The 24,235-nt window shown below is 43.1% G+C and overlaps 2 protein-coding genes and 1 long non-coding RNA gene across 4 annotated transcripts; 2 read left to right on the forward strand and 1 right to left on the reverse strand.

The window, feature by feature from the left end:
* The first annotated feature begins 3,432 nt into the window (after window positions 1–3,432).
* On the forward strand, window positions 3,433–11,023 carry LOC4343712 (uncharacterized). 2 transcript variants are annotated; one of them, XM_015792420.3, is made up of 13 exons: window positions 3,433–3,718; window positions 5,196–5,392; window positions 6,010–6,079; window positions 6,250–6,446; window positions 6,538–6,613; window positions 6,701–6,775; window positions 6,856–6,935; window positions 7,052–7,178; window positions 8,303–8,362; window positions 9,621–9,671; window positions 9,743–9,901; window positions 10,223–10,355; window positions 10,452–11,023. In XM_015792420.3, the coding sequence occupies exons 2-13, from the start codon at window positions 5,226–5,228 to the stop codon at window positions 10,619–10,621; spliced, it is 1,365 nt and encodes a 454-aa protein (XP_015647906.1). In that variant the 5' UTR covers window positions 3,433–3,718; window positions 5,196–5,225; the 3' UTR covers window positions 10,622–11,023. The 2 variants fall into 2 exon arrangements, with proteins under 2 accessions (XP_015647906.1, XP_015647907.1); XM_015792421.3 differs by having other exon boundaries at window positions 6,287–6,446.
* Window positions 11,024–12,285: 1,262 nt separating this feature from the next.
* On the forward strand, window positions 12,286–14,771 carry LOC4343713 (subtilisin-like protease SBT1.8). The gene has a single exon (XM_015790001.3). The coding sequence runs from the start codon at window positions 12,310–12,312 to the stop codon at window positions 14,662–14,664; it is 2,355 nt and encodes a 784-aa protein (XP_015645487.2). The 5' UTR covers window positions 12,286–12,309; the 3' UTR covers window positions 14,665–14,771.
* A 225-nt stretch (window positions 14,772–14,996) lies between these two features.
* On the reverse strand, window positions 14,997–16,085 carry LOC9268426 (uncharacterized). The gene is made up of 2 exons (XR_001547333.3): window positions 15,407–16,085; window positions 14,997–15,314 (listed from the first exon to the last, which is right to left on the reverse strand). It is a non-coding gene; the product is annotated as an uncharacterized lncRNA (long non-coding RNA).
* Between the last annotated feature and the right edge of the window lie 8,150 nt (window positions 16,086–24,235).

Genomic DNA, 24,235 nt, shown 5'->3' on the forward strand with positions numbered 1-24,235 from the left:
CTCCCGGCTAAAAGACAAGCGAAGGAATTGGAAGGAACGTCCCCGTCCTGCCTGCCGTCCCGGCAGCGTGTGTTGGTGGCCACGAAGGGACGACCGGACGAGCCTGCCGATCGAGCTGACGCGCGACGCCACTACTCCACCAATAAACAAAATCTCCATCCACACCTGACCCAAGACGGGAGGACCCGCATCAGCCACGCCTTTCGCGCGCGCTAGCCCCCTGTTTCCTCCGTTTCCTCCTCCGCTTTGCTTTGCTACTATGGGAAAGTAATTTCACTTAAATAATTATCAAAAAAAAATTGAAACAATTTGGTAAGATAGATTAATATAAAGTATATCACTCCACAAACATATAAGTTAAAATTTAACTTCTACTAGTTGTAAAATAATAATAAATATATATGCGAATGTACGATATATAGCTATTTTCAGTTTAATTTGTTCTGTTTGTTACAACATGTAGAAGTCGAATTTGGTCTTGTGTTTGTGGGGTGCTATATTTCGTATTAATCTATATTGTTAAGTTTTTTAAAAAATTTTATGACTATTTAAATGATAGGTAAACAACGAGGAAATATCATGTCGTGGAGGAATGAAAATCCATGTCCTACTACTATGCGTGTCTTCTACCTCCTCTCCTCCTGCCGTGCCTTCCACCTTCGACCTTGCTCTTCCCTGCCCTACTTTACGGCTCTACGGATGTGTTTTGTTTCAATTAGAAATCCGTGATTCTATACATATTACTAAGGCTATATTAGGGAAGCTTAAAATTTTAAGAATTATGACTGTGTAAGAATTTATTTTCTATATTCTATAACTACAAAATCTAAGAATATGGATTGTTTAGGGGGCATGGAGATTTTGGGAGAATCCACCCCTTCGATAGTGAGTTTAGGGGTGGCATTTTTTTCATTTTCTATTAACACGCTTTTTGAAAAACTAGAATATTAGGGAAGGACCTAATATCAAATAATTAGGAGGGGTGAGGCTTTGAACCCAGGTCGTCTAGCCCACCACCTTGTGGAGCTAGCCAGAAGACCCCTGGGCATTTCTCATTAACACGCTTTTTGAATTATCAAACGATGTAATGTTTTATACAGAGTTTTCTAAATAGACAAATAAAGTCATTTTTCAAGTTTGTGATAATTAATAATCAATTAAATGTCTAATGGCTGTTGGATTGCTTAGCATGGATAGTGCATGGGTCGGTATTAAGGGTGACTTGAGCAGAGGCTGTAGAGTTTGACCTTTGGAGGGAGTTCCAGTGAATATGGGTCTTTGTAATTTTCTTTTTTGGGGGGATATGGGTGTGTGTGCTGATGTGCTCAATTTTGAGAAGGTTAGAGATGTTAGAGCAGGCAGGGCGTCCGGCGTGTGCGAAGGTGTGCATGTGGTAATGCAAATATTTGTCTCATAGATGAAAATAAGTTTAAACGCAAGTTCTACAAGATATCAATGTTCTTATCCATGGACCTTAGTTAAGTCTTTCAGAAAACCATTTTATCCCTAGAATCAATCAAGTATTATGTGAGCACTTTCATTCTTTTGCAATGATAGTGAAATAACGAAATATTACACCCGTTATCTATCAAATTTGTGCAGCAAATATTTGAATCAATGATTTGCGTCAGTGTCTCACACTGTCCAGAAATCTACTGTCACATGTAGGTTTCGTGTAAAAGCCGCTTTCTAAAAGGATTTAGTAAAATATTACTCTTAACCTATGGCAATACGCTACAATACTATCCGAGACCAACGCGCCGTCGATGCCGCCGCTTCAATGCCGACGGCAGGGTGGGGCGGGGCCATCCGCTACGGCGATCCGCACGGCTTGCCGTCTGCTTTGTTGAGAGAGAGGGAGAGAGCAGAGAGCAAGTTGAGGGATGGAGAGAGCAGCGAAAAGAACGAGAGGGAGCAGAGAGACGTGTTGCCGGCAGGGGTAGGAGAGGAAATTAATATCCGTGGCTTTTTGATTGGGATATCTACTGTGGGATAGAGTACCTTGATCCAGTTGTTTCGGGTTTTGAAGAACCCACTTAGTTGTGGCCTTAATTGGGAGACGAGTGTCCACGTGAGCAGGGGGTGGACGTTCGGTTAGACTGAAAAATTCAGTCTTGGTTTATGGTCTTTCGGTCATTTCAGTATTTGAAAACTTAGGACTGAATTTCATCCTAAAAAAACACAGGGCTGGCAAATTCAATTTCAGTCTTTTCGGTCTCGGTCTTGGTCCGACTGAAATTTTTCAGGAGTAAGTTTGGAATGAAAATTTTAACAGCACTTCCCCTCTTTTGAGACATTTTTTCACACACACACACACAAATATATATATATATATATATATATATATATATATATATATATATATATATATATATATATATATATATATATATATATATATATATATATATATATATATATATATATATATATATATATATATATTTATATTTATCGTGCTTCCTAGATCTATTGAGCCAAAATTTCGGTCAATTCGGTTAACCGAGCCTAATAACCAAAATGACCGAAATAAATTTAGTCTTTTGATGGCTGGGACCGAACAACTAACCGAATTTCTCGGTCTCGGTTTTTTCGGTTCGATTCTTCGGTTCGGTCTAAATCTGCCCACCCCTACACGTGAGTGCCTTCAGTTAGTGAGGGTACTCTATGGGTGTCTTCCATTGTACATGTCCTAAGAAAATTCATGTGCTTTGCACTTGTGAAAATTCATTGTTTAAGAATAGGACAAGACTAACAACTCACTTGTTGACAAAGCAAGCCCTACAGGTCACTACGTACGTTACGTTTCTCCCATCCCACCCCATGTTCTTGCAGACAGAAGAAAACATGATCACCACACAAAATTATTCGGAAGAAAACACCATCGAGACGCAGCCATGACTTAGTTTATGGAGTACTAATTACTCGAGACGCATACTAATAGCCGTATAGATAGACTTTTTTTTAATCAAGGCAACTCACGGTCACGGCCACCTCTTCAGCTTTACTTCCTCCATCGTAAAAAAACTCAACTTATAGAGTTTAAATTTTATTTTAGAAAAACCAACTTCTACTATCTTATCTATCATCAACGTAAAACGAGAAGGTTTTTACTTCAATACCATTTATCTACATATTAGTCTTATTATGTTTTTTAATAATTAAAAATATTTTAGTTAGTCTTATTCTCTACTAATTCTATTTTGGAATGTTAGAAATGGATTTTTTCGTGGGATGGAGGGAGCAGAGGAGAACACGAGCCGAGAGCAAAACGTCCCCGTCCCGCCGTCCCGCGTGTTGGCGGCGGCCACGAAAACGGAGGAATTGACGCGCGCGCGACGCCACTAATAAACTAAACAGAAGGATTAGAATAAATCAAATCTCCGTCGCTCTCGTCTCTCCAAAGTCCAGACTCCATTCCATGGGATCGGTGGTGGGGGCCCGCGTCAGCCACGCCTTTCGCTCGCCCAGTCTCCTTCCATTTCCCTCGGTTCCTCCTCTCTCCTCCTCCTCCTCCGTGTTTGCGTTGCGTCTCCTCCTCCCGCACGGCTCGCTCCCTGCCCACTCCTCCTCCTCTCCTCTCCTCCTCCTGCTGCCGTCCACGCGACACCACCGAGCGTCGCCTTCGTTCTTCCTCCGCCTTGCCCTTCCCCGTACGTCCTGCTCTTGCGGAGGGAGGTGTTTCGCTCCGGTTCCTCGCCGTAGCAGCAGCAGCGAGGTGAGCATGTGCGGCATCTGTTTGACTGGATTGTTCCGGGGTTATTGGATGGGTAGAGTCTGTTGCGGGCTTAAGGCACAGAGGTTGCTCGCCATGGAGTTGGGGCCAGCCATGGAAGTGCTGCTCTGTGTTGTTTTGGGGTGGGTGTAGCAGAGTTTGGAGGGAGTTCCGACGGGCATGGGGCTCCGCGAAAATTGGGTTTTCTTCATTTGGTAAATTTTAACTTTGTTTGGTTACGGTTCGAATGTCAGTTGCTACGTTGGGTGGGGGGAGCAGGCAGAGAGTATGTGTGGGCTCCTGCGTTGTGTTCGATTAGGATCAATTTTTGGAAGGAAAGGCAGAGAGGAAAGGGGGATCAGGTTGATGTCTCGTAAAGTTAGTGGAAATGCGAATATTTCTTTTGTAGGCCATTGCATTTTTATCTTTAGCTTTCGGGCACTTGCGATACTCCTCGTTGATGATTCGAGTTGGGACCCAGCGATAACACGTTGATTTGGGTGGCTGTTGATGTTGTGTGCAGAGTAGTTGCTTTTACCTCAAATCTGAACTTTTTAGTCAACTGGTATATATGCTACAATAATGCCTTTGGGGATTCTTGATCATATCCATATCATCCCAACCTTCTGAAGGTGCTGATCTATTACCATTGTGATTGAAATTTGCTTGCTGTTTTTTTTTTTTAAAAAACTTTACAACAACAAAAGGAACCTTCAGTTTATCTCCTTATCTTCTTGTGCCCACCACTTTAGATTGGCATTTGATTCATTTCATGATTCTCATATATGTAAGAACTAATACAACTTGAACTTTTTTCCTGGAAGTTAGCAAGTACAGTAGTCATATCAATTGCTGCTTTAAGATGGTCCATGTAATGTGTTTTACAGCAGTCAGTAAAAACCAGTCATACATCTCTACTATTATAAAAATTGAAGATGTTTTTGCCGGTACTTTGGTACATCATCCGTGTATGAGTCGGTTTTTAAGTTCGTTCGCTTTTGTAAATACAGAAGGAGCCGTATAGATATCTCTTTAAAAAACTCGCATGCTAACTTGATACGATCAGACTCCTAATTGCAGCTCATGATTAAAATAGTTTTCACCCGTTGCAACGCACAGACATTTTTTCTAGTTAAGGAATAAAACTCAAATCCATCTGACATAGCTTGAAGCCTTGTTATAAGCACTACAAAAGCAACTGTTATGCTGCCAGTCATGACGTACCAACTATCTTCTTATATAACTTCAGTTGATGTTTCTGAATAAAAAGTCTGTCGGTTTGACTTATTACACTCGTTGTAAGCTAAGCAACTTCATTTTCAAGCCTCTAAAATAGTGTGCAGGACCGTAGGCATTTTTTATTTTTCAAAACTTTTAACTTTTGGCAAAATGGCATTTTATTATTGTTTTGTTTATTCAAAGTTGGGATTGAGATTGCTAGTTACATACTGAAATCAACATGTATTCCTTTTTTGTGTAGGTGATACCTTTAGTCTGGCAAACATAAAATATGGTTAAGATAATGGATAATCAGTCATCGATTGAAGAACTGGATGAACCATTAGGGAGAGTTCCAATACTTTCATATGGTTCTGGGCATATGCTAAATGACATCACTTCTTCATGTTGGTTTACTTATTTGCTGGTTTTCTTGACAGATATTGGGCTTAGTCCAAGGTATGTGCCTTTGAGGGATAGATTTTGTTGTCCATTTGTTCTGTTAATTTTTGTATCATGTTATTTACACATATTTCTAAATCATATTGAATGAAGCCATTAGTGCACTTTTTTTAGTTGTTTTCAAACACTTAATCCACTCTGCTTGATGAGGAATTGTACAAAAACATAGGTTCATATTTAAAGTCAGGATGTCCTAAATGTGGTGCAATAGATATTTCACCGGGATATCCTGCAAATGAATGTAACGATTGGTCATCTTTTTTCGGATGAATTTTTTGCATCATTATTGGTATTGTGCCACTTAAGAGTTAAGACTAGCCACAACTTCATGATGTCCAAGCAACTGTTGCGGCTATAGCAAAGTTAGCAACTTTGACTTTTTTTTTTTTGGAAATTATTGGCTCATTTATGATCAAAGACATGCCGTAGAGACTGCATACAGTATGGAATTGTTGGACCAGATCATCAGAACATTATACTTGTATTCGTATCTCGAGAAATGTTCTATCAGAGATGCTGAAAGAAATTTTCTACGAGAAACATTGGAAGTTTGAAAGGATTACGTGCTGCTTCAGGATTCTTTTAGACATTTTACCTTTTATTCACCTTTTCAGTGATGCTGCTGTTGTCATGCTTTCTGGTCAATTGGCAGATGGCTTCGCAACAATCTTCGTTGGAGAACTGGTACGACCTAAGAAAGAACATGATTGTTTACTAAAGCATTGTTATAAAGCTGTGACATCATATTCTCATGGCTTATCTTCTCTTAGACGTTCGCTACTAGTTTTCCTGTGTTTATTGTGTATAGTTCCAAACTAGATATGTAAATTCTATCTTCTTTTTTTTTTATCCAGATTGATCGCTTTGGACATTTTAAACTGTGGCATGCAGGAGGATCCATTTTAGTAGCAATTTCCTTCTCATCTGTTTTTGGTAGCTGTTTGCCTTGCAAACTTACGGGAACTATTTCATCTACAATGGAGACTGTTGGATATAGCACATTCGCTGCTATTTTCAATGTTGGCTGGGCAGTTACTCAGGTCTCTCATATGTAATGCCTCTTCCTTTCATTGTTTATCTCCATTTTCTTTTCTTGTGATTCCTGCATTTGACTTGTGTACATCATCTGCGTATTTTCTAAGGTCAATGGTGAACTGCATGACATCAAACCCAACAAGTCGGGTTGCATTAGTAAGCTGCCGTAATGCCTTCACAATGGTTAGAACATTAATTTAATCTAATTATTCTTAACTCAGGTATTACAAAAGAGCTGAATCTGATGATCCTTTTCTGTGCTCGTGCTAGATCGCAAATCTTAGCCTGTATGGCATTGCTTTGTTGATATTTAGTCTACGTCAGTCAGTGAGCGTGATAGTTCAGGTACTCTCTTGTTTTAAGATAATATTTTACTATTTGCCTGATCTTTTGGATTTATCTTAAATTTTGGAATCCTATTTCAGTATCGATGGATAGCATATGTGTCCATTGCCCTTGGATCTTGTTTCGTCGTTGTGTTCTTGATTGGAACGGAAGAGCCAGGGTAAGATAAAAAACACTTGTGGAGTTCATAGTTTAAAGGCCATATAATTTTGATGGTTTTTCTTCCACTAGGTTTTCCTCATTTTTGCAGTATTTGAATGACTTTTAATTTTTTAGGTTAAATCAGCATTGCCAGAATAAGAGACTTTCCAGGATTTCATGGACCCACTGGTTCAAGAAAGTATTGTACTACCAAGTTGCTCTAGTATACATGTTTACTAGATTGGTTACCAATGTTTCACAGGTATCTATAATCTTTTCCTATTTTTCTTATGGGACTGAAATCTTCTTTCCTTTGATAAAAATATAATGCATTTTTAGTTCCATGTATATAATGGCCTTGTATCACTTGTTTATTTTCAAGCATATGGTCAGTGGCGAAGGTAAGGGGGGTGCCAAAGGGTGCCAACACCCCCCTATCCAAACACTACCACCACTACACCCTCATGTATTTTACTCTATATTAAGTTAGCTAAGATAAGTATTTATCTAATTTATTTTGTGTAGCTTGAAAGTATTATCAATTTAATTAGTTAGCAAGTCTAAAAATGTTAGCAAGAGACATGATCTACAAAATTAGTTTGTGATTTCTCATATTTTTCAAAGTAAAATAGATGATACTTATTTGTGAGATTATTTAATAGTTTATATTAAAAGAATTTAGCAATAAAGACTAGTTTTAAATTTCCAATGATATTATTAAAGAGCTAAAATTTAAGTTTTTCTTAAAGGACTAGTTTACGCATTGCTTGTTATTGACGGTGACTATTCTTAAAGGACTAGTTATTCGGTCTCATGGTTTATCTTCACCCCACACCCCCCTAATCTCAAATCCTGGCTTCGTCCCTGCATATGGTTATTCTGTATGACAAAGGATATCTCGTAGAGATTAATGTATTGTACTCCAAAATAGTTTACCTTGTTAACTGTGTTCCATGGACCATGGCATGGTGGAACATAGTAAATTCTTTTGCATGTAATTCCAAATTCACGCATAGGTTATTATGCAGCAAAAACTTTGTATGTTTTGGGATGAAATATTGACTAGTTCATGCTTAAATATGGTGGTGGATATTATATATGAACTTTATATATTTCTTTTTTTCCTAGATTCTTTTTTCTGTGAAATTCTCTACTAACATACTAATTTTGAGACATACTATAGAAGCACATTCTCACGATGCATTAGCATTTTTCTGTTTCTAATATGTTTACTGGATAATGGGAATTTTGTTTGATTATTTGTGCAGTATTTGTGTATATTGACGTATTACCTTTTTCACTAGGTTTAAACTACAATGCTCTTGTTTATGCTTTGAACTAATAGCTAGAGGACACATCAACTATAACGTTTCTGTATTTGGTCAGGCACTTCTTGCTTTCTACGTCATAAATGATTTGGAAATGCCACAATCATCCAAAGCATTGGTAAGGTTCTTTTTCATATATTTGCTTTGTAAATGTTGTTTTATTTAATTTATCTCATGTATTACACTAGCGCTGGTGTTGAATATGTCATTGGGATGGTTGTTCGCATGCAATTGTACAACAAGTTTTTTTTTAGATAATGGAATATAATATCCCGGCCTTTGCTCAAAAAGAACTACAACCAATTATTACAAAGATCCACTCCAGAAGAGAGTGTAGTTCAAGACAAGTTGAACACACCAAACAAGAGAAGAGAGGACCCAAACTGAGAAAAGCAAAACAAAATGTGGAGCTAGAAGGCCTCGTCAAGGCCTAGGACTGAAGTTCGAAGCCAATGCATAGACCAATGACAATATCCTTGCACGAAGAGGTTTCTCCAAAGCGGTGCCCCCAAGGAGGATGCGACGTGGATCGCCGCCACCGCTCGTTCGGAACCGAAGCAAGGTTTTCACCTGGAGAATATGGTAGGGAAAGGAAAGGGGTATGCTAAAACAACGCCTCCAAGGAGGGGAATGACGCCAAACGGCGTTGCGGTTGTCAGCCAGCCAAATGGCTCGGCAAGGCTTTCGCCCGCGATTCCCTGTCCAAACCCACACCACCAATCCGCACAAGAAGGATCGTCGTCGGTCAACAACATTGTCCCTTCAGCGATTCGGCCAAGGCCACCGCCCACAGTTGTTCCCGCCGTCGACGGCGCTCCCGCACCCGGACTCCTCCTTCCCCGCCGCCAGACCCCTTCCCCGCCTCCACATACCGCCGCCGCCGCCGACGCACCGTCAGCCGGATGATGGCCTTCAACCATCGCCGCCATAGGTACCATCGTCGACAGCTGCCACCGCCACTGCCACAGCCACAGCCACCACCGTCGCCAGCCGCCACCGTCAGCCACCACCGCCACCGCCACCACCACCGCCACGGACACCCCCGTCCAGCCACCACCGTCCAGCCGCCACCGTCAGCCCAAATAAGTAAAATCAGTCTAATATAACTAATTAATGTGCCAAATTTTTGAACTATGAATAGTCTAATCTGGCTGAAGCTCACTGCATATGCTATAACTAAGCTAGCTATGTATAAACTCCAGTTCACTAGCTGGTCAATCCTGGGACTTCAATGGTTGAGACTAGAAAAAATAATCTGAATTATATCAACATTAGACCATTGTTCATTTATTACTTTAACCATTTTAGATGATTTTGTGTTCAATGTCATAATATGGATTTTCACGAATTAATTTGCGCTGCTCTTCATATTTCAGGTACCTGCTATTATCTATGTCTGCAGCTTGATAGTATCTGTCATATTACAGGTCAGAGCATGTCCTTAGTATTTAATTATCTATTTTGCTACTCAACTTAACATAATTTTTATTGTTTCTAGGAAACTAGATGGTCAAGTTGGCGTTTAAAAAATTACTTTTCTGCTGGGGCCATGCTTTGGATATTGTCTGGTGTTGGAATTGTTGTTCTACCAAGTGGAATGCACAACTTCATGTATGCACTATCAATCACAATAGGAGTTGCCAATGCTCTTATGACAGTAAGTTGTTAAACTTCAGTTTCTGCTTATATTTTAAAGAGTTAATATACTAAAACATTTCTATGGCAAATTTTTAGCCTATAATATAGCTTAGAAGTATTTTCCATCGTGTAGTTTTTAACCTTGCAAAGCTGTATGTCTATCATCTGCATTTGGTTAGCTTATTGGGAAGCATTTCAGCTGCTTGATTTTAAGTAGCGTGTTATCATGTAAATTTGTGATTAAATTTGTCCAAATTTCCATATGCCATACATAATCATGTTATGCCTGGGAGTTCTCTTCTCATCGTTCACATCTTTTCACTGTTTCTCTTGATACTAGGTAACAAGTATCAGCATGGAAGGAATTTTAGTAGGTGAAGATCTAAATGGTTGTGCTTTTGTGTATGGCTCATTAAGTTTTGTTGACAAAGTGTCATGCGGACTAGCTCTGTATATTCTTGAGTCCTATCAAGGTAATGACTGTTACTATTATCATGGCACTGATACATCAAAAAAATTTGGGATGGTACTTTTACAGTATGCTGAGAGTTTGAAACTTTGCATGGCAGGAAGTACCAATACCAGACAGAACCTAGAGTTGGCATTTGGTTATTCAGTTACAAGACTTGGTTTGGGGTTAGTCCCAGCTGCCTGTTCACTGCTCTCAGCCATAATAGCTTATACGATGGACCTACCTGACACTCGGCGAAGACCTTTAGTTGAACCTCTTCTCGCATAACTCTGCTGGTAGCACTTCCATTGCAACTGTATATATGTCCAACGGCCAATGACTCCACTGCTGGAGGCTGGAGCTATTAACAACAGTACAGTTATACGACTCGAAAGGAAAGAAACTCGGACATTGTCAATTCATTTTGACTTGGTCTGAAATTCTGAATTAAGTTATAGATGACACAGTGAAAGGTACTCAGCAACGAGTTGAGTATGTACCAAAAGTAGCATGGGAGTACAATCCTGTGTAAGTTAATCCAAAATCCCCTTACAAATGTAGCCTAGCCGCATTGTTCACAAGAATACATAGCTTGTATGCTAATTTTATATTTATTCGCTTTGGATGTAATTGAATTACCATTTAGCTATTTTTACTAAAATAATGAATTGGTCTTTTTATTGCTTCGCATTTCACTTGGGGTTTTGATTTTGGAAGACTGCAACATCACTATGAGACTTACATAACTATGGTCTTAGACTCTGTAGAATGTAGATACGAATAGAATCCAATTAATTTTTTTCTTGTGGTAAATAGCACCTGAAACAGCTTTGAGGTGCTATTGCTGGCTGTTTGAAGATTACCTGTATCTCAACAGAAAGTCAGTTTGCACAGGAATACTGGGAATGTACATACTTTATGCAACTGGTTGAACGCAATACAACTGAAGCATGTCAAAATTTAAGAAAAGACAAAAGGATGGAGAAAGCCGTTTCATTCTGAACAATGGAGAGCCCGTTTCGTCCTGAATAATGGAGCAGAAGTTGCTATTCACAAGCTTATTTCTATCTATCCCAGGAGGAAACGGAAAATGACAGAAGTTTTGCTTCATGTGGCCTAGTCACCATGATATAATCGAAATTGTTGGAGTTTTTTAGAGCTATCTAAATGTTTATGATCTGCCAAGCATGGCCTGGTTTTCTGTTGCCCTGTTCCCTGCCAAAGTGTGGTAGTTAGTTCCAACTGAATTTGTTTCACAGCCCAGAGCGTTCACCGTTGCTTCCTCCTCCAATTCATCCAGCAAGTATATTAACAGCACAGAGCAAATAAAATAATTTATGGATAGCTTTTATATCTATGTCATTAGTGGCTTAAAAGCCATGTTCGAAAATAGTCTATGATGAAAAAACCTAAATTAATTTAAAAATCAAGTTATAAAATTCAAATTTTGCCTGCAGTTGACAAGACAACAAACATGCAATAAATACTTAGAAGTTTAACTTCCACAATCTCAATTTATGAATGCTTAACTTCAAATTTTCTGGGTGTTTAACTTCAAAAGTTTATTTTAGGTTGTTTCAGAAGAATGACAGTTGAACATTAGGTCCCTTAATTTTGTCTGAAAAACCTTCAAACAATATAGATCTGATTAGTTTCTCTCATGAAGTAGATACTTCAACGCTAGGTGCCTTTTAATTTGTCTCAGCTCTCACTTAGATGATTAAATGCTCTAATTAAAAATCATTTAACCCCTTGATAATAGTATATCTCAGTTGTTTCACATGCATATGCATGGAGAAGTATTGGTGACATACTGACATGCAGTTTCAGTGAAACAAACACACTATTTTTCAATTTTCAAGTGTCCTCTTTTCCCTTTTTCTGAGGGATGTGTGACAGTGATTAGTGACAGTTTGGCACTTGGCAAGAAGCCCTAAATGATTTTCATCCCGCCTCTATAAAAGCCATTACTACGCATGCATTCCTTCACCACAAGCTCGCTCACACACCCATCAACAATGGCGTCCACGACCTCCAAACCCTTGCAGTGCTTGGCATTGTTCCTCCTCCTCGCGCAGCTCGCCCACTCAGCCTTCATCCCCAAGCCCAAGAACCGCACCGAGCACAAGCCTGATCAGCTGTCGAACACCTACATCGTCCATGCCAACCACCTCCTCAAGCCGTCCCGCTTCGCCACCCTCGAGCACTGGTACATCTCCATGGTGGCCACGCACTCCCCTCGCGCCGCCACCAACGCCACCGCCGCCGCCGCCGCGGTGGCCGGCCGCATCCTGTACACCTACGACACCGTCATGCACGGCTTCGCCGTGCGCCTCGCCGCCGACGAGGCCCGGAGCTTGTCCCGCGGCGCCCCCGGCGTGACCGCGGTGCACCAGGCCAGGATGTACTACCCGCAGACCACGAGGTCGCCGGGGTTCATCGGCCTCGACCCGGAGTACGGCCTGTGGCGCGACACGGAGTTCGGCGACGGCGTCATCATCGGCGTCATCGACTCCGGCATCTGGCCGGAGAACCCGAGCTTCAACGACAGCGGGCTCGCCGCCGTCCGCCGCAGCTGGAAGGGCGGGTGCGTGGGTCTCGGCGCCAGGCTGTGCAACAACAAGCTGGTCGGCGCCAAGGACTTCTCCGCCGCCGAGTACGGCGGCGCCTCCTCCCCGAGGGACGACGTAGGGCACGGCACGCACGTGGCGTCGACGGCCGCCGGCTCCGAGGTCCACGGCGCCGGCCTCTTCATGTTCGCGCGGGGGACGGCGAGGGGGGTGGCGCCCAAGGCGAGGATCGCCATGTACAAGTGCGGCGGCAACTGGGGCTGCAGCGACGCCGCCATCATCGCCGGGATCGACGCCGCGGTGAAGGACGGCGTGGACATCATCTCCATCTCCCTCGGCGGTTTCCCGATCCCGTTCTACGAGGACAGCCTCGCGATCGCCACGTTCGGCGCCCAGCGGGAGGGCGTGTTCGTCGCCCTCGCCGGCGGCAACAGCGGCCCTCGGCCGTACACCGTGACCAACGTGGCGCCGTGGATGACCACCGTCGGCGCCGGCGCCGTGGACCGGCTGTTCCCGGCTAACCTCACGCTCGGCAACGGTGAGGTGCTCGTCGGCCAGTCCCTGTACACCAAGATGGCCACGGGCACCACCATGGCGCCGCTGGTGTTGCTGGACTCCTGTGACGAGTGGAGTCTCTCGCCCGACGTCGTCATGGGCAAGATCGTCGTGTGCCTCGCCGGCGTCTACGAGGGCATGCTGCTGCAGAACGCCGGTGGCGCCGGGCTAGTCTCCATGCAAGGTGAGGAATGGCACGGCGACGGAGTGGTAGCCGACGCCTTCACCCTCCCGGCTCTCACTCTCAGCTACTCCAAGGCCGAGAAGCTCATGGACTACTTCGAGTCGGCGGCGAGCCCGGTGGCGTCGTTCAGCTTCGCCTGCGAGACGGTCACCGGCGAGAACCGTGCGCCGACGGCGGTGGGCTTCTCGTCGAGGGGCCCCAACCGCGTCGTCCCCGAGCTCCTCAAGCCCGACGTTCTCGCGCCGGGGCTGAACATCCTCGCGGCCTGGCCGCGCGACATCCCGGTGTCGATGTTGAACATGGACACGAGGAGATCCGAATTCAACATCCTCTCGGGGACATCCATGGCGTGCCCGCACGCCGCCGGCGTCGCGGCGCTGATCAAGAAGAGGCACGGCGACTGGACGCCGGCCATGATACGCTCCGCGATGATGACGACCGCGGCGACGCTCGACAACACCGGCCGCGACATCACCGACGAGGGCGTCCAGGAGGCCGCCAACGCCACCTTCACGAGCGCGACGCCGCTGGCGGCCGGCGCGGGGCACGTCCGCCCGCAGCTCGCCGTGGACCCGGGGCTCGTCTACGACGCCGGCGTGGAGGACTACGTCGACTTCCTCTGCAGCCTCAACTACACCGTCGAGCAGCTGCGGGTGTTCGTCCCGGACACGGCCGGGTGCGCGCCGGCGCTCCCCGGCGGCGGCCCGGCCAACCTCAACTACCCGTCGTTCGTCGTCGCGTTCAACGGCAGCACACGCGTCCGCACGCTAACGCGGACGGTGACCAAGGTGTACGAGAAGCCGGAGACGTACAGCGTGGCCGTGTCGGCGCCGGCCGGCGTGAAGGTGACCGTGAGGCCGGCGACGCTGGAGTTCAAGGAGAAGAACGAGGAGAAGAGCTACACGGTGGAGTTCACGAGCGTGGCGGGAGGACACGTCAACCAGAGCTGGGATTTCGGGCACATCTCGTGGGAGAATCGGAAGCATCAGGTCAGGAGCCCTGTGGTGTTCATGTGGAACTAACTGATGAAATGTTGATGGGTTGATCTGTCGTGAGAGATGAAGAATAATATACTTGTGGGAGATGAATTAATGAATTATCAATGGGAATTCTAAATGTTGGCAGCTAACTTCTGTTCACCACTCTTTTTTTTAAAAAAAAATGTTTTTTTTGCGGGGTTAAAAAAAATGTTTTTCTTACATTCAAACTGATTCACTATTCTGAAACAAATAAGAACCCGTTAATCAGGCCATCGGGCACGGCGGATTTGACGTTTATGGTTTTCCACTGAATTCAGTAGTTTCATTCATGTTGTTCTACCATATGTTTTAAAGATTTTAGGTGCACTCTGCACTTAACAAACATAACGTGGTACAGTACGATTTTTGAATTCGCAGAAAAATCTCTTTTTACAAAATATTCACTTATCCATGACACACCATTAATCAGCGCTAACAGTACAAAGTGCGGTGCGGCATTCAGTTTGCTTCCTCCACAGGCCACAGCCCGTGAGAAGTCTTCAGAACGCGTGTGCTGGGCCTCGGCCTCGCCGTGTGGCCCGAAGGCCCGCAGGCCGCAGCTGAACGGTGGCCGCTCAATCGTTTCGGCCCAAACCGAAGCAGCGCTCGGGTTGGTGCGGTCTCGCCTGCGGATTCTCCGATTCTGTTCTTCCCTGCAACCAGAAGTGCAAAACCAAATCAGAATTTAACAGACAACCTACACGAAATAGATAGAGCGCCATGTTCTTGAGGGATATGAAGTTACCTAAGATGGGATAAACCGTATGAGGTAACACAAAAAATTTGACCACGCAGCAAACAAAGAATGCACCATGTGTTGTCAATGAAGACACCGAGTTTTTCTGGGCAGTAGTTAATGGTATTCCCGTTTTTACAGCTAAGTGACGCCTAAATTACTGTCTGCCCTGGCAAGAGTGGATGGCAAACCTTGTGGTTGACTCCGCAACCTATGTCCTTCTCACACGTCTATGTCAGAGCTTGGATAATCAACTCTTATCACCTGCAGATAATCATGGAAAGAGAAACCAATCGAGGAGACAAGCTGACATTTGCATACTAGCATCAGGCATTACCTTGTAAAAGCAAATCAAGAACAGAACAGAACAGAAGAAACCGAAGAATCATCGAGGTACACATCCATTCAGGGTCAGTCAGTCCTATGTTCAGGGGAGATGACACCTGCATCAAACGGACCATCAATTCATCATGGCACAAGACCAAGAACGAATTCCGGCGATGTCGGTGTCATCTCTCCTGATCACAGGGCCCAAACCCCCCACAAGAACGCACATCCTCCCTCATCTCTGCAGACTGCAGATATACATGGCGCACTCTATGTCTCTATCTACTATGTTCTTCCTGCTCTCTGAAGATACTAGTGCTATGTACTACTATGTAGTAGTAGTATCTTCTTCTGTGCTTCTGCAATCTGCAGTCACATACATGCCTTTATATAGAGGATGGAGAGGAGGAAGGGGCGGCCATTTCTACTGATGTGATGATGGATGGATGATGCGTATTCACACCGGATGGCAAAGTAGCGTCCAGCCATGACAACCTGGTATGCAATGATCTGACACTGACAGGCTTTGACCGGCCAAAGCTCATGCATTCACTCTGAACCCTTAAACTGCAGGTCAATGCCTGTCAGTTAACCGAGACTACGATGTTAGATAAAACATTTAGTACATGGATAATACAACAGGGTTGTTCTTATTCCAAAAAATAAATGCAACAGGGTTGTGAACACGATAATTTTCTGCGCTCTGGATTCTGCTCTTGTTTGTGTCCATTTTGGCTTTGGGATTCCTCAAGTTTTGATGCTTCGTCTTTTTTTTTGCCTTAGATTCTTTTGTTAATTGTTGATCGCTCTGTGTCCAGTTCATTGCATAGAGCAAGGCTCTCCGCTGGGTTGTGAGTTGTGACAAATCAGCAGTCCATGGTCAACAACGCTGTGCCTATCTACCTGTCAGACGAAACTGTTTTTGTTTCATCTCATAATCTTTGATTTCCCTACATGATACTGAAACATGGCTGAAAAGGTAGTAATAAAAGTAAAATTTTGTGGTCCGGCGAGAAAATAAGTGTTTTTTTAGTGCTGTCATATAGGTTTGATCGACCTGTTCCTCTCAAATGGTTTGAACACTATCAAAAAATGTTTTAGAGTTTCAACAACGAGGTGAAGAGCCATTCTGGTGTTCTACGCCTTGGTCTTTTCTTACACGATTATTCTGCGTGAGGATTAACGAAGGATGGAAAATAATTGTTGCTCCTCGTGCACCATGACTCGACTATCTTTTCAAGCTTTTGTTCTGCTTTGATTCCCCTTTTCCTACCTTTTCTCTTCCCTAGTAGCTTTTGATTGTTCATTTGTCTGGTCTATCAGAAAAATCTCTACTGTTACTATATCGTCTCAATTAAGGGCCTCTCAATTAATAATGCAGCCCGTACCTCACATTCATGAACTTGACCACTCCAAAGACTTAGTAATGCTAGTTTGGTTAGGAGGACAGAAATGAATGATATTGCTGTTGGATATGGCTGGATTTCACAATCATGTATGTAATCTTCAGGCAATAATGTAATGTTTATGCTGTTTTCTTTGAGTTAGTCTTGCCATATTGAAAATGGTTTTATTCAGAAGTATTTTTATTCACAATTAGTACTTACTGGTGGTTGGGGGTATGCATGCACAGGGCAGGATTTAGGAGGTTGATTGGTACCATTTCTACTCGATTGAGAAGAAAATGATTACTAGATGCTTGCATATCATTGGTGACAGTGAGGATCACCACGTGATGGATTGAACCGGGTAATGTGATGTCATGAGGCAAATGTCAGCATGCAAGTCTGAATCTTCAACGTTGTTTGGTCACATCCAAAGGGCGCGGAGCTAGAACGAAATAGAGGATAGTGCCTCTTATTTAATTTACTCTACTTTAGATCAAGTTTAAGTTGATGCGTGTATCTAAGTTTATATTGAGGGGGTGCACACATGGTGAAAATCGGTGAGTTATAACTAAAAAATTTTCTTAACCGGGTTCCTGGGTGCCCCCCCTTCCATACTCTACCTCCGCCCCTGCATCCGGTTCTAAATTGCTATATTCTGAGACGGAGGGAATAGATAAAATAAATGACTTATATGCCCCTTAATTAAATAAGGGATGTTAGTGTTGGTTGGTTGGGGGTAAATGAAGAGAAATTTAAATAAGAAGTGATTGATAGGATATGTAGTACATTAGAAGTGACTTATTTTGACAAAAAACTAGAGTGTTAAAAATGCACTTATATAGGGATAGAGGCAAGAACGGCAATTGCATCGTCAGTTCCATCTTTTCTATCAGCCGTATCCAAAATTTAAATTTTAAAAGTTAATTTTAAAGTTGATTTTGATGTTTTCTGTAAAATCAAAGGTGTTTTTGATTATTATTCTGTGATGAACAATTGGGCATTGGAGATTATTGGTTTTGTCATTTGAAATTTATTCACGAAGTGGTTTTGGAGATGATTGAATTCACAGGTGATCGCAGGATTCATTATTTCATGTGACTGGTCAGACCGAGCTCTGGTAGCCGGTCAGACCGGCATGTAATGCGCGGTCAGACTGGCGCAGCCCGCGGTCTGACCGGCCGACACTGTGTCGGTTTCGGTTTCGGGTTGTTTATTTGGATATCCGAGTTTATTTCATGATTATGACTTCTAGATGGATACTATACGTATGTAATACTATTGTTTGCTGCTAATGAGTCAAGTTGGAGATAGCTTGGTCTCGGAATATGGTTTCTTTGTTTGTTCCATGTGTAGGTGACTCGATGTCTCGGGAGAGTATTTGCGGTGATGGACCGGGAGTCGGCTTGGGGATAAGACGACGTCCGTGGTGGTCAGAGATCATGCGAGATACTTAGGCTAGAGTTGATGCACGTGGTTGATGGAGATTCCATATGGCATACGATGGAGTTATTGTGTGCGTATGGGATGCGGAGTCGAATTTGGAAGGAGTCCAAATTTGGTACGATTGATTATGTAAAGTTTCTTTCTTGTACTAGAGGGTTTCCTAAGGTGTTTAGGACTCTTAGTATGAGTTTGGTTCGTGGCTTTAGGCTGCCTACCTCATGTATAAATAGAGGGGGAGCGTGAGGCTTCCCGGTATCGCTTTTGAGAGCAATTGAGTTGAGTTTTGAGTTAGGGTTTCGAGTTTAGTCGAAATTTTTGTAAGGAGTGCTGTTGGTGCACTTTGTAAACACAGAGAGAATCAATAAAGTCATCATCTACTTTAAGAGTTCTTCGATTTGTGTTTACTGGGTTTCGGCGGTCAGACCAGCGGGAGCACGGCGGTCAGACCGGCGGCGGCGACAGCGAGCATCAGCTGATCTCGGCGGTCGGACCGGAGATATAACCGCGGTCAGACCGACGGCAACCAGGCGGTCAGACCGGCAGGACAACTTCGGTCAGACCGCGATCCGTCGATTTCAAGGGTAACTTTTATTTCCGCTAAAAGTTTTCGGTTTTTGGGTATACCAATCATTCACCCCCCCTCTGGTTGGCTTAGTTCTTGTGATTCGATCCTACATTTTCTATTTTATTTTTCAGCATTGGCAATTGTATTGCTAAAACACACGTATAAAAGTTTCTACAGCATCTTAAGTCTGAGCCATGCCCAATATAGAAGTTCATGCACCTCAAGGAAGAGAAAAGGAGTACTATGTGGATGCAGCCCTTCATCCTTTTCATACTTCTAGAAAACGTGCTAAGAGAAAAGTCTGTGCTTTTCAGAATGGACAAAAGACTTAACAGTTTTCACCTTTTGTCTAGTTATTTCAGACAATCTATATACTACAGCTGAAAAATATCATTTTTGGAGTTGTTCCTCGATACCTGTATTAGTTCTTGTCAAGAATTCCTCAAGTTTTCCACTCTATTGAGTATTGACTGCTGGGATGGGGCATTATTGCTGGAGCATCTTTTCTTGTGGCTCCTTTGCTTCTTTAGACTGGGTTTCAGACTTTGACTTGTCTTCTTTTCTGAGACAGTTGGAACTTGGAAGCATTGCTGCCTAGATATCACTGTCATGCAATAGATCCAAGCATAAACATTTATCCACTCCACTGTTAGACCAGTCAGAAACACAGTCAATCCCATAAATTCTGTCAATCTAGATGCCAAATACCACATCTGAAATGGTCTTGATCATAAACTATATAGAAAAGATCAACGGACAGAGTGGCACTTGCAAATCTTATCATGATCTGAACAAAATCTCTACAATTAGAATTTATTAAGGAAAGGGCATTGTGTAGGTGTAAGAAATTCCTGCCTTGGATTCGCCAAATCTGCACGAACAGCAAACTGATCTGTTCAGTCATATCATGATTATACTTGCATGTATCACAATCAGTACAAGAAAAACTAGAATACGTTTGGTTGGATATTATTTCGATTGTGTGTTGCTTGCAAAAGGTATACCATATGCTCTTTATGCTGAACTCTTAGTTAACATCAGGAAAATATAATACTGCCGAGCCACTAGGCACTAGTTATCAGCATCAGCCAATGGCAGAATTTCTTGAATAAACCTGAAGTATCATTTTTGTTTTGGTTGTACTAAAACAAATGTGAACCTCAACCACGTGACTAAAATTTGACCAAGACTAGTAGTATGCTGGCCATTTACTGACAGCAGTAGGAACACATCAGAAGACTAGCTTGTGGCATATGGCACTTGTAGAACTTAAAATAACATGTACACTGCACAGATGGCATTAGTATTGGTACAAGTTTCAAGTCACACTTCAGGTTCAGAGTGGTTATATGCTCAAGTCTCCAACCTAGGAGTATATAATTGGACATGCAATAATTTTCTTGCTTTCACTTTGGTGTTCAACTGACGCATTATGGAAGTTTTAGCTACAAAAGGCTAAGCAGGACGTTTGGGCTGATACCCTGAAACAGGGATTGGTATTGCTGTTTCGCAAGTGACGGTTCACACCCTTATCCTGTGGTGCATCCTGCTGTTGTTGTACGGTGGTGCCGGATCGGGGATGTGATAACCACTCTTTCTCTCACATTACTGGACCTATTGTTTAGCTATTACATGGCCCATTCCAGCCCATGATACTTGGAATTAACAGCCCGAGCTCCCCTCGGCCTTCCCTTCCACTTCCAGGCTTCCAGCCCAGCACCTGCGTGTGCTTCTTCATGTTGCTGTATCTCGTCTTGCAGCTGCTTCTTCATGGCGATGACAGAGAATCGCTGCGAACAAACGAATGAATTCATCCACAGCTGAAGCATGAGACGTACCTGCACAGATAGTCAACAATGCCAGCCGGGTTGGCCCAATCAATGGAGCGCTCAGGCATACGACCTCAGGTGAGCCTCTTCTTGCTCAGGCATCCCCTGCAGATAGATGGTGTCAGCGCGAATGGCGGGGAACACCTCGGCGGACACGGACAGCGTGCGGTTCCTGCCGAGGAACGCGGCGCGGCGGCGGACGCCCAGCCCACGGCAAGACACCGTCCTCTTCGGGGAAAATGCTTCGTCATCTGATTTTGAGAAAAAAAAATCGGACACATCTTTCTTTGACTTTGCTGCATGCAGCTTTTGTCAGGTCCTCTCTCTCTTACATGTGCTTTCTTTCTAGGTATTAATATGCGTGAGAGAGATGATACAAGGTTACTTGCATGTACATAACACCCTTTTAGCAAACTTGAAAAATGATTTTCTTCTAAATTACTCATCCAATTTACGATCCGATTATACCATTGTATTCGTTACAATTAAATCTTTACAACAAGATCTCACATGACTATATTATAATAAAAAAACACACATATGTTTCAACCAATTAAACTTAATGTTTCACATATGAAAATTAGATGTTTTAGCTGAAATTTTATTATGCTGCACATATTTATTTAGTGTCGCGATGTATATATCTTTCCTTAATGTATCTCATGGTACTATTTGTATGTTTTAGTAAGTAGTTTATTGTGTTTCACTGGTTTATTCGTAAATGTTACATATATATGTTGGTTAAGTGTTTCAACAAGTATCCACTAGTGTGCTCACAATGTTCCACTAAAAATGTTTCACCTAATGTACTCACAATGTTTATGTATAGATCTAATGTTGCCGTGAATTAAAAAATTCTTTTGCAATAAATCACCCACATATTATGGAAATCTATTAAGAGAATTCGTTTTATTTTTTGTTCCACAAAAAATATTTCACTTTATATAGATCAAATGTTGCAATGACTTGAAACATTCTTTCGCTATTTGCTGAAACAATGTTTTTATATAAGGTGAAACAACGTCCGATTTAAACGATTGAAACATTTTCGATGATTCGATCTACTTAGTGAAACAATTCTGATATACTTGGTGAACAGCGTGCAACATTTAAAAATAATTCAATAATAAGCTAATATTTTTTCACCGGAATATATTCATATGTGGTCTTGTTTTAAAGATTTAATTGCATCGAATTTAATGGTACAATCGGATCATAATTTGAATAAATAATTTAAGAGAAAAGGTAGGTTAAAATAGTTTTGCATGCATGCATGCTTGATGATGTTGGATGGCGGATGGCGTGCGCGCGGATCGGACTGCTCGTGGATGTGTCCGATTTTTCGTCTCGTGCTGTACGTCCGACGCGTAGCGCTCTCCTCCTCTTCGCGTCCAGATCTACTCGGTGCGTGTAGTAGAAACTCGTAAGACGATCGTTGAATAGGTTGAAGCCGCCGCCGCCCGCACCTCGGCGCGTCGTCCCGAAGCAGTGGTGCACGAGCATGAGCTCGCCGCCGTTGTCGACGAGATGCAATGTGTGCGCCTTCAACTCGGCCGGGAACGCCAGCTTGGCCACCGTCACTAGCCGCTTCCGGCGAGTTGAGGGAAGGAAGCGGTGAGGTGAGGGAAGGCAGCAGCGAGCTGAGGGGAAGACGGCGCGAGGCGGGGAAGGCGGCGGCGCGGATGGCGGGGGAGGAGGCCGCATCATCGTGTTGAGAGGCGAGCGGCACATCTGGGCAGCGGCAGCGGCGTCCCTCGTGTGTGTGGTTCGGTTCAACCAGTTCCAGGGTCAAAACGGTCAGCCAAAATATTATTTTGGTGGAAAATGGTTTGGAAATGCAACAAATGGTGAAAATGGCATTGTAGAGAACGCCCACATCTTGAGAATGGCGTTTGGGTGAATCCCATTTGAGCGATGGTATTATAGTGAAGCCGGTTTTTAACCGTGGTATATATGCAAATTTCTCGTTTAAATATGCATGTCGGATCATATTTTTTTCGCGAACGCACAAAAAGATTGCACGTCAATATATTAAAAGAAAAGGAGTTTTTGTTACACAACACAATCAGCCATACCAGCTTATGCCAAGGGAAGGGAGAAAAAACAAAACAGAAACTGAAGCTTAGGAAAAAACTACTATGGCGGTGTTGATGCGAAAATCAGACACTGGCCTGGGAGATCTGCTTAGCTCCAGTGCAGGTCCAAGACCTTGATGAGATGCGGGCGTGCCAGTCAGTTTGATCCTGCAACTGACAAGATATGTAAACAACAGATCAAACAACCGATCGGCTGACAAGCCGATGGAGTAATTCCAGCCGATGCCGATGTCAGCCGATAGAGATAGGGTTTTGAGCTATCAGCAATATGTCCAATAATATAAAGACAGTCGGCTGATGATGATGCAATATAACAATAATATAATCCGGTAGAAACCAATCGGCTAACAATGTGATATACTATAGATGAGCATCGATCCGAAGGTTAAAGCATACATCGGCTGGAGGTCCGATGTTATTAAATCCACAAGATTAGATAGATCAATGAAACCTTTGTTGTCATCGGCTAAATCCAACTTATATATTATATGTACATGCGATCCTTATAAACCGATGCAACGTCCGGATAACTTATCGGCTAGCACTCCGATAAAACACTAGTATGAACCTATCGGCTTAACAAGATTTATATTATCAACAACAATCTAGTAGGTCGAACCTAACCGATGCAGCACGAAATTGTATATAATAATCTAATACTCGATGAGCCAATAGATTTGTCTAATGTGATGGATATAACAAATCTATTTACAACAACATTGTGATTGTAGAGATATATCGGCTAAGACAGAAGATCGGACCTAACCGAGACAGTCACAACTAAGTCGATGCGTCTCTAAACACAATGCAACTAGAAATAGAATTGAGATATTAGGTAGACAAATATATCAACCAAACCAGAGCGATCTAAGAGATCGAAGCAATGCAGCCTTGAACAACACTAATGTAGCCGATAGATTCACCAGGGCCAGTGGAACGTAGGACTTACCCCTTCACCGGAGATCGAACTGAACCGATGCAGCCCCGCGTCAGGTGCCATATTCCGCTGGAAGATAAGTAAAAACCTCGGTAAAGAGGGTGGCGATGCGCTGAGAGTAGTATTGATCGAGAGATTTATTACAATAACCCCGGGTGTACATATTTATACCCATGGGTAGATACTAGTCCTTGCAGGACAATAAAAAAAACTTTCCTAAAGATAAAAGGAAAACATAAAGTCCTTATCGGAC

Source organism: Oryza sativa, chromosome 7, assembly GCF_034140825.1.
Source record: "Oryza sativa Japonica Group chromosome 7, ASM3414082v1".
Taxonomy (NCBI): Eukaryota; Viridiplantae; Streptophyta; class Magnoliopsida; order Poales; family Poaceae; genus Oryza; species Oryza sativa.

What these genes read in the sequence shown, in the direction of transcription:
- LOC4343712 (XM_015792420.3), top strand. Translation starts at nt 5,226, where the DNA reads ATGGTTAAGATAATGGATAATCAGTCATCGATTGAAGAACTGGATGAA. An exon ending in GTTACTCAGGTCTCTCATAT is followed by an intron (nt 6,447 to 6,537) that starts GTAATGCCTCTT and finishes GTATTTTCTAAG; the next exon opens with GTCAATGGTGAACTGCATGA. An exon ending in TTGCCAATGCTCTTATGACA is followed by an intron (nt 9,902 to 10,222) that starts GTAAGTTGTTAA and finishes TCTTGATACTAG; the next exon opens with GTAACAAGTATCAGCATGGA.
- LOC4343713 (XM_015790001.3), top strand. Translation starts at nt 12,310, where the DNA reads ATGCATTCCTTCACCACAAGCTCGCTCACACACCCATCAACAATGGCG.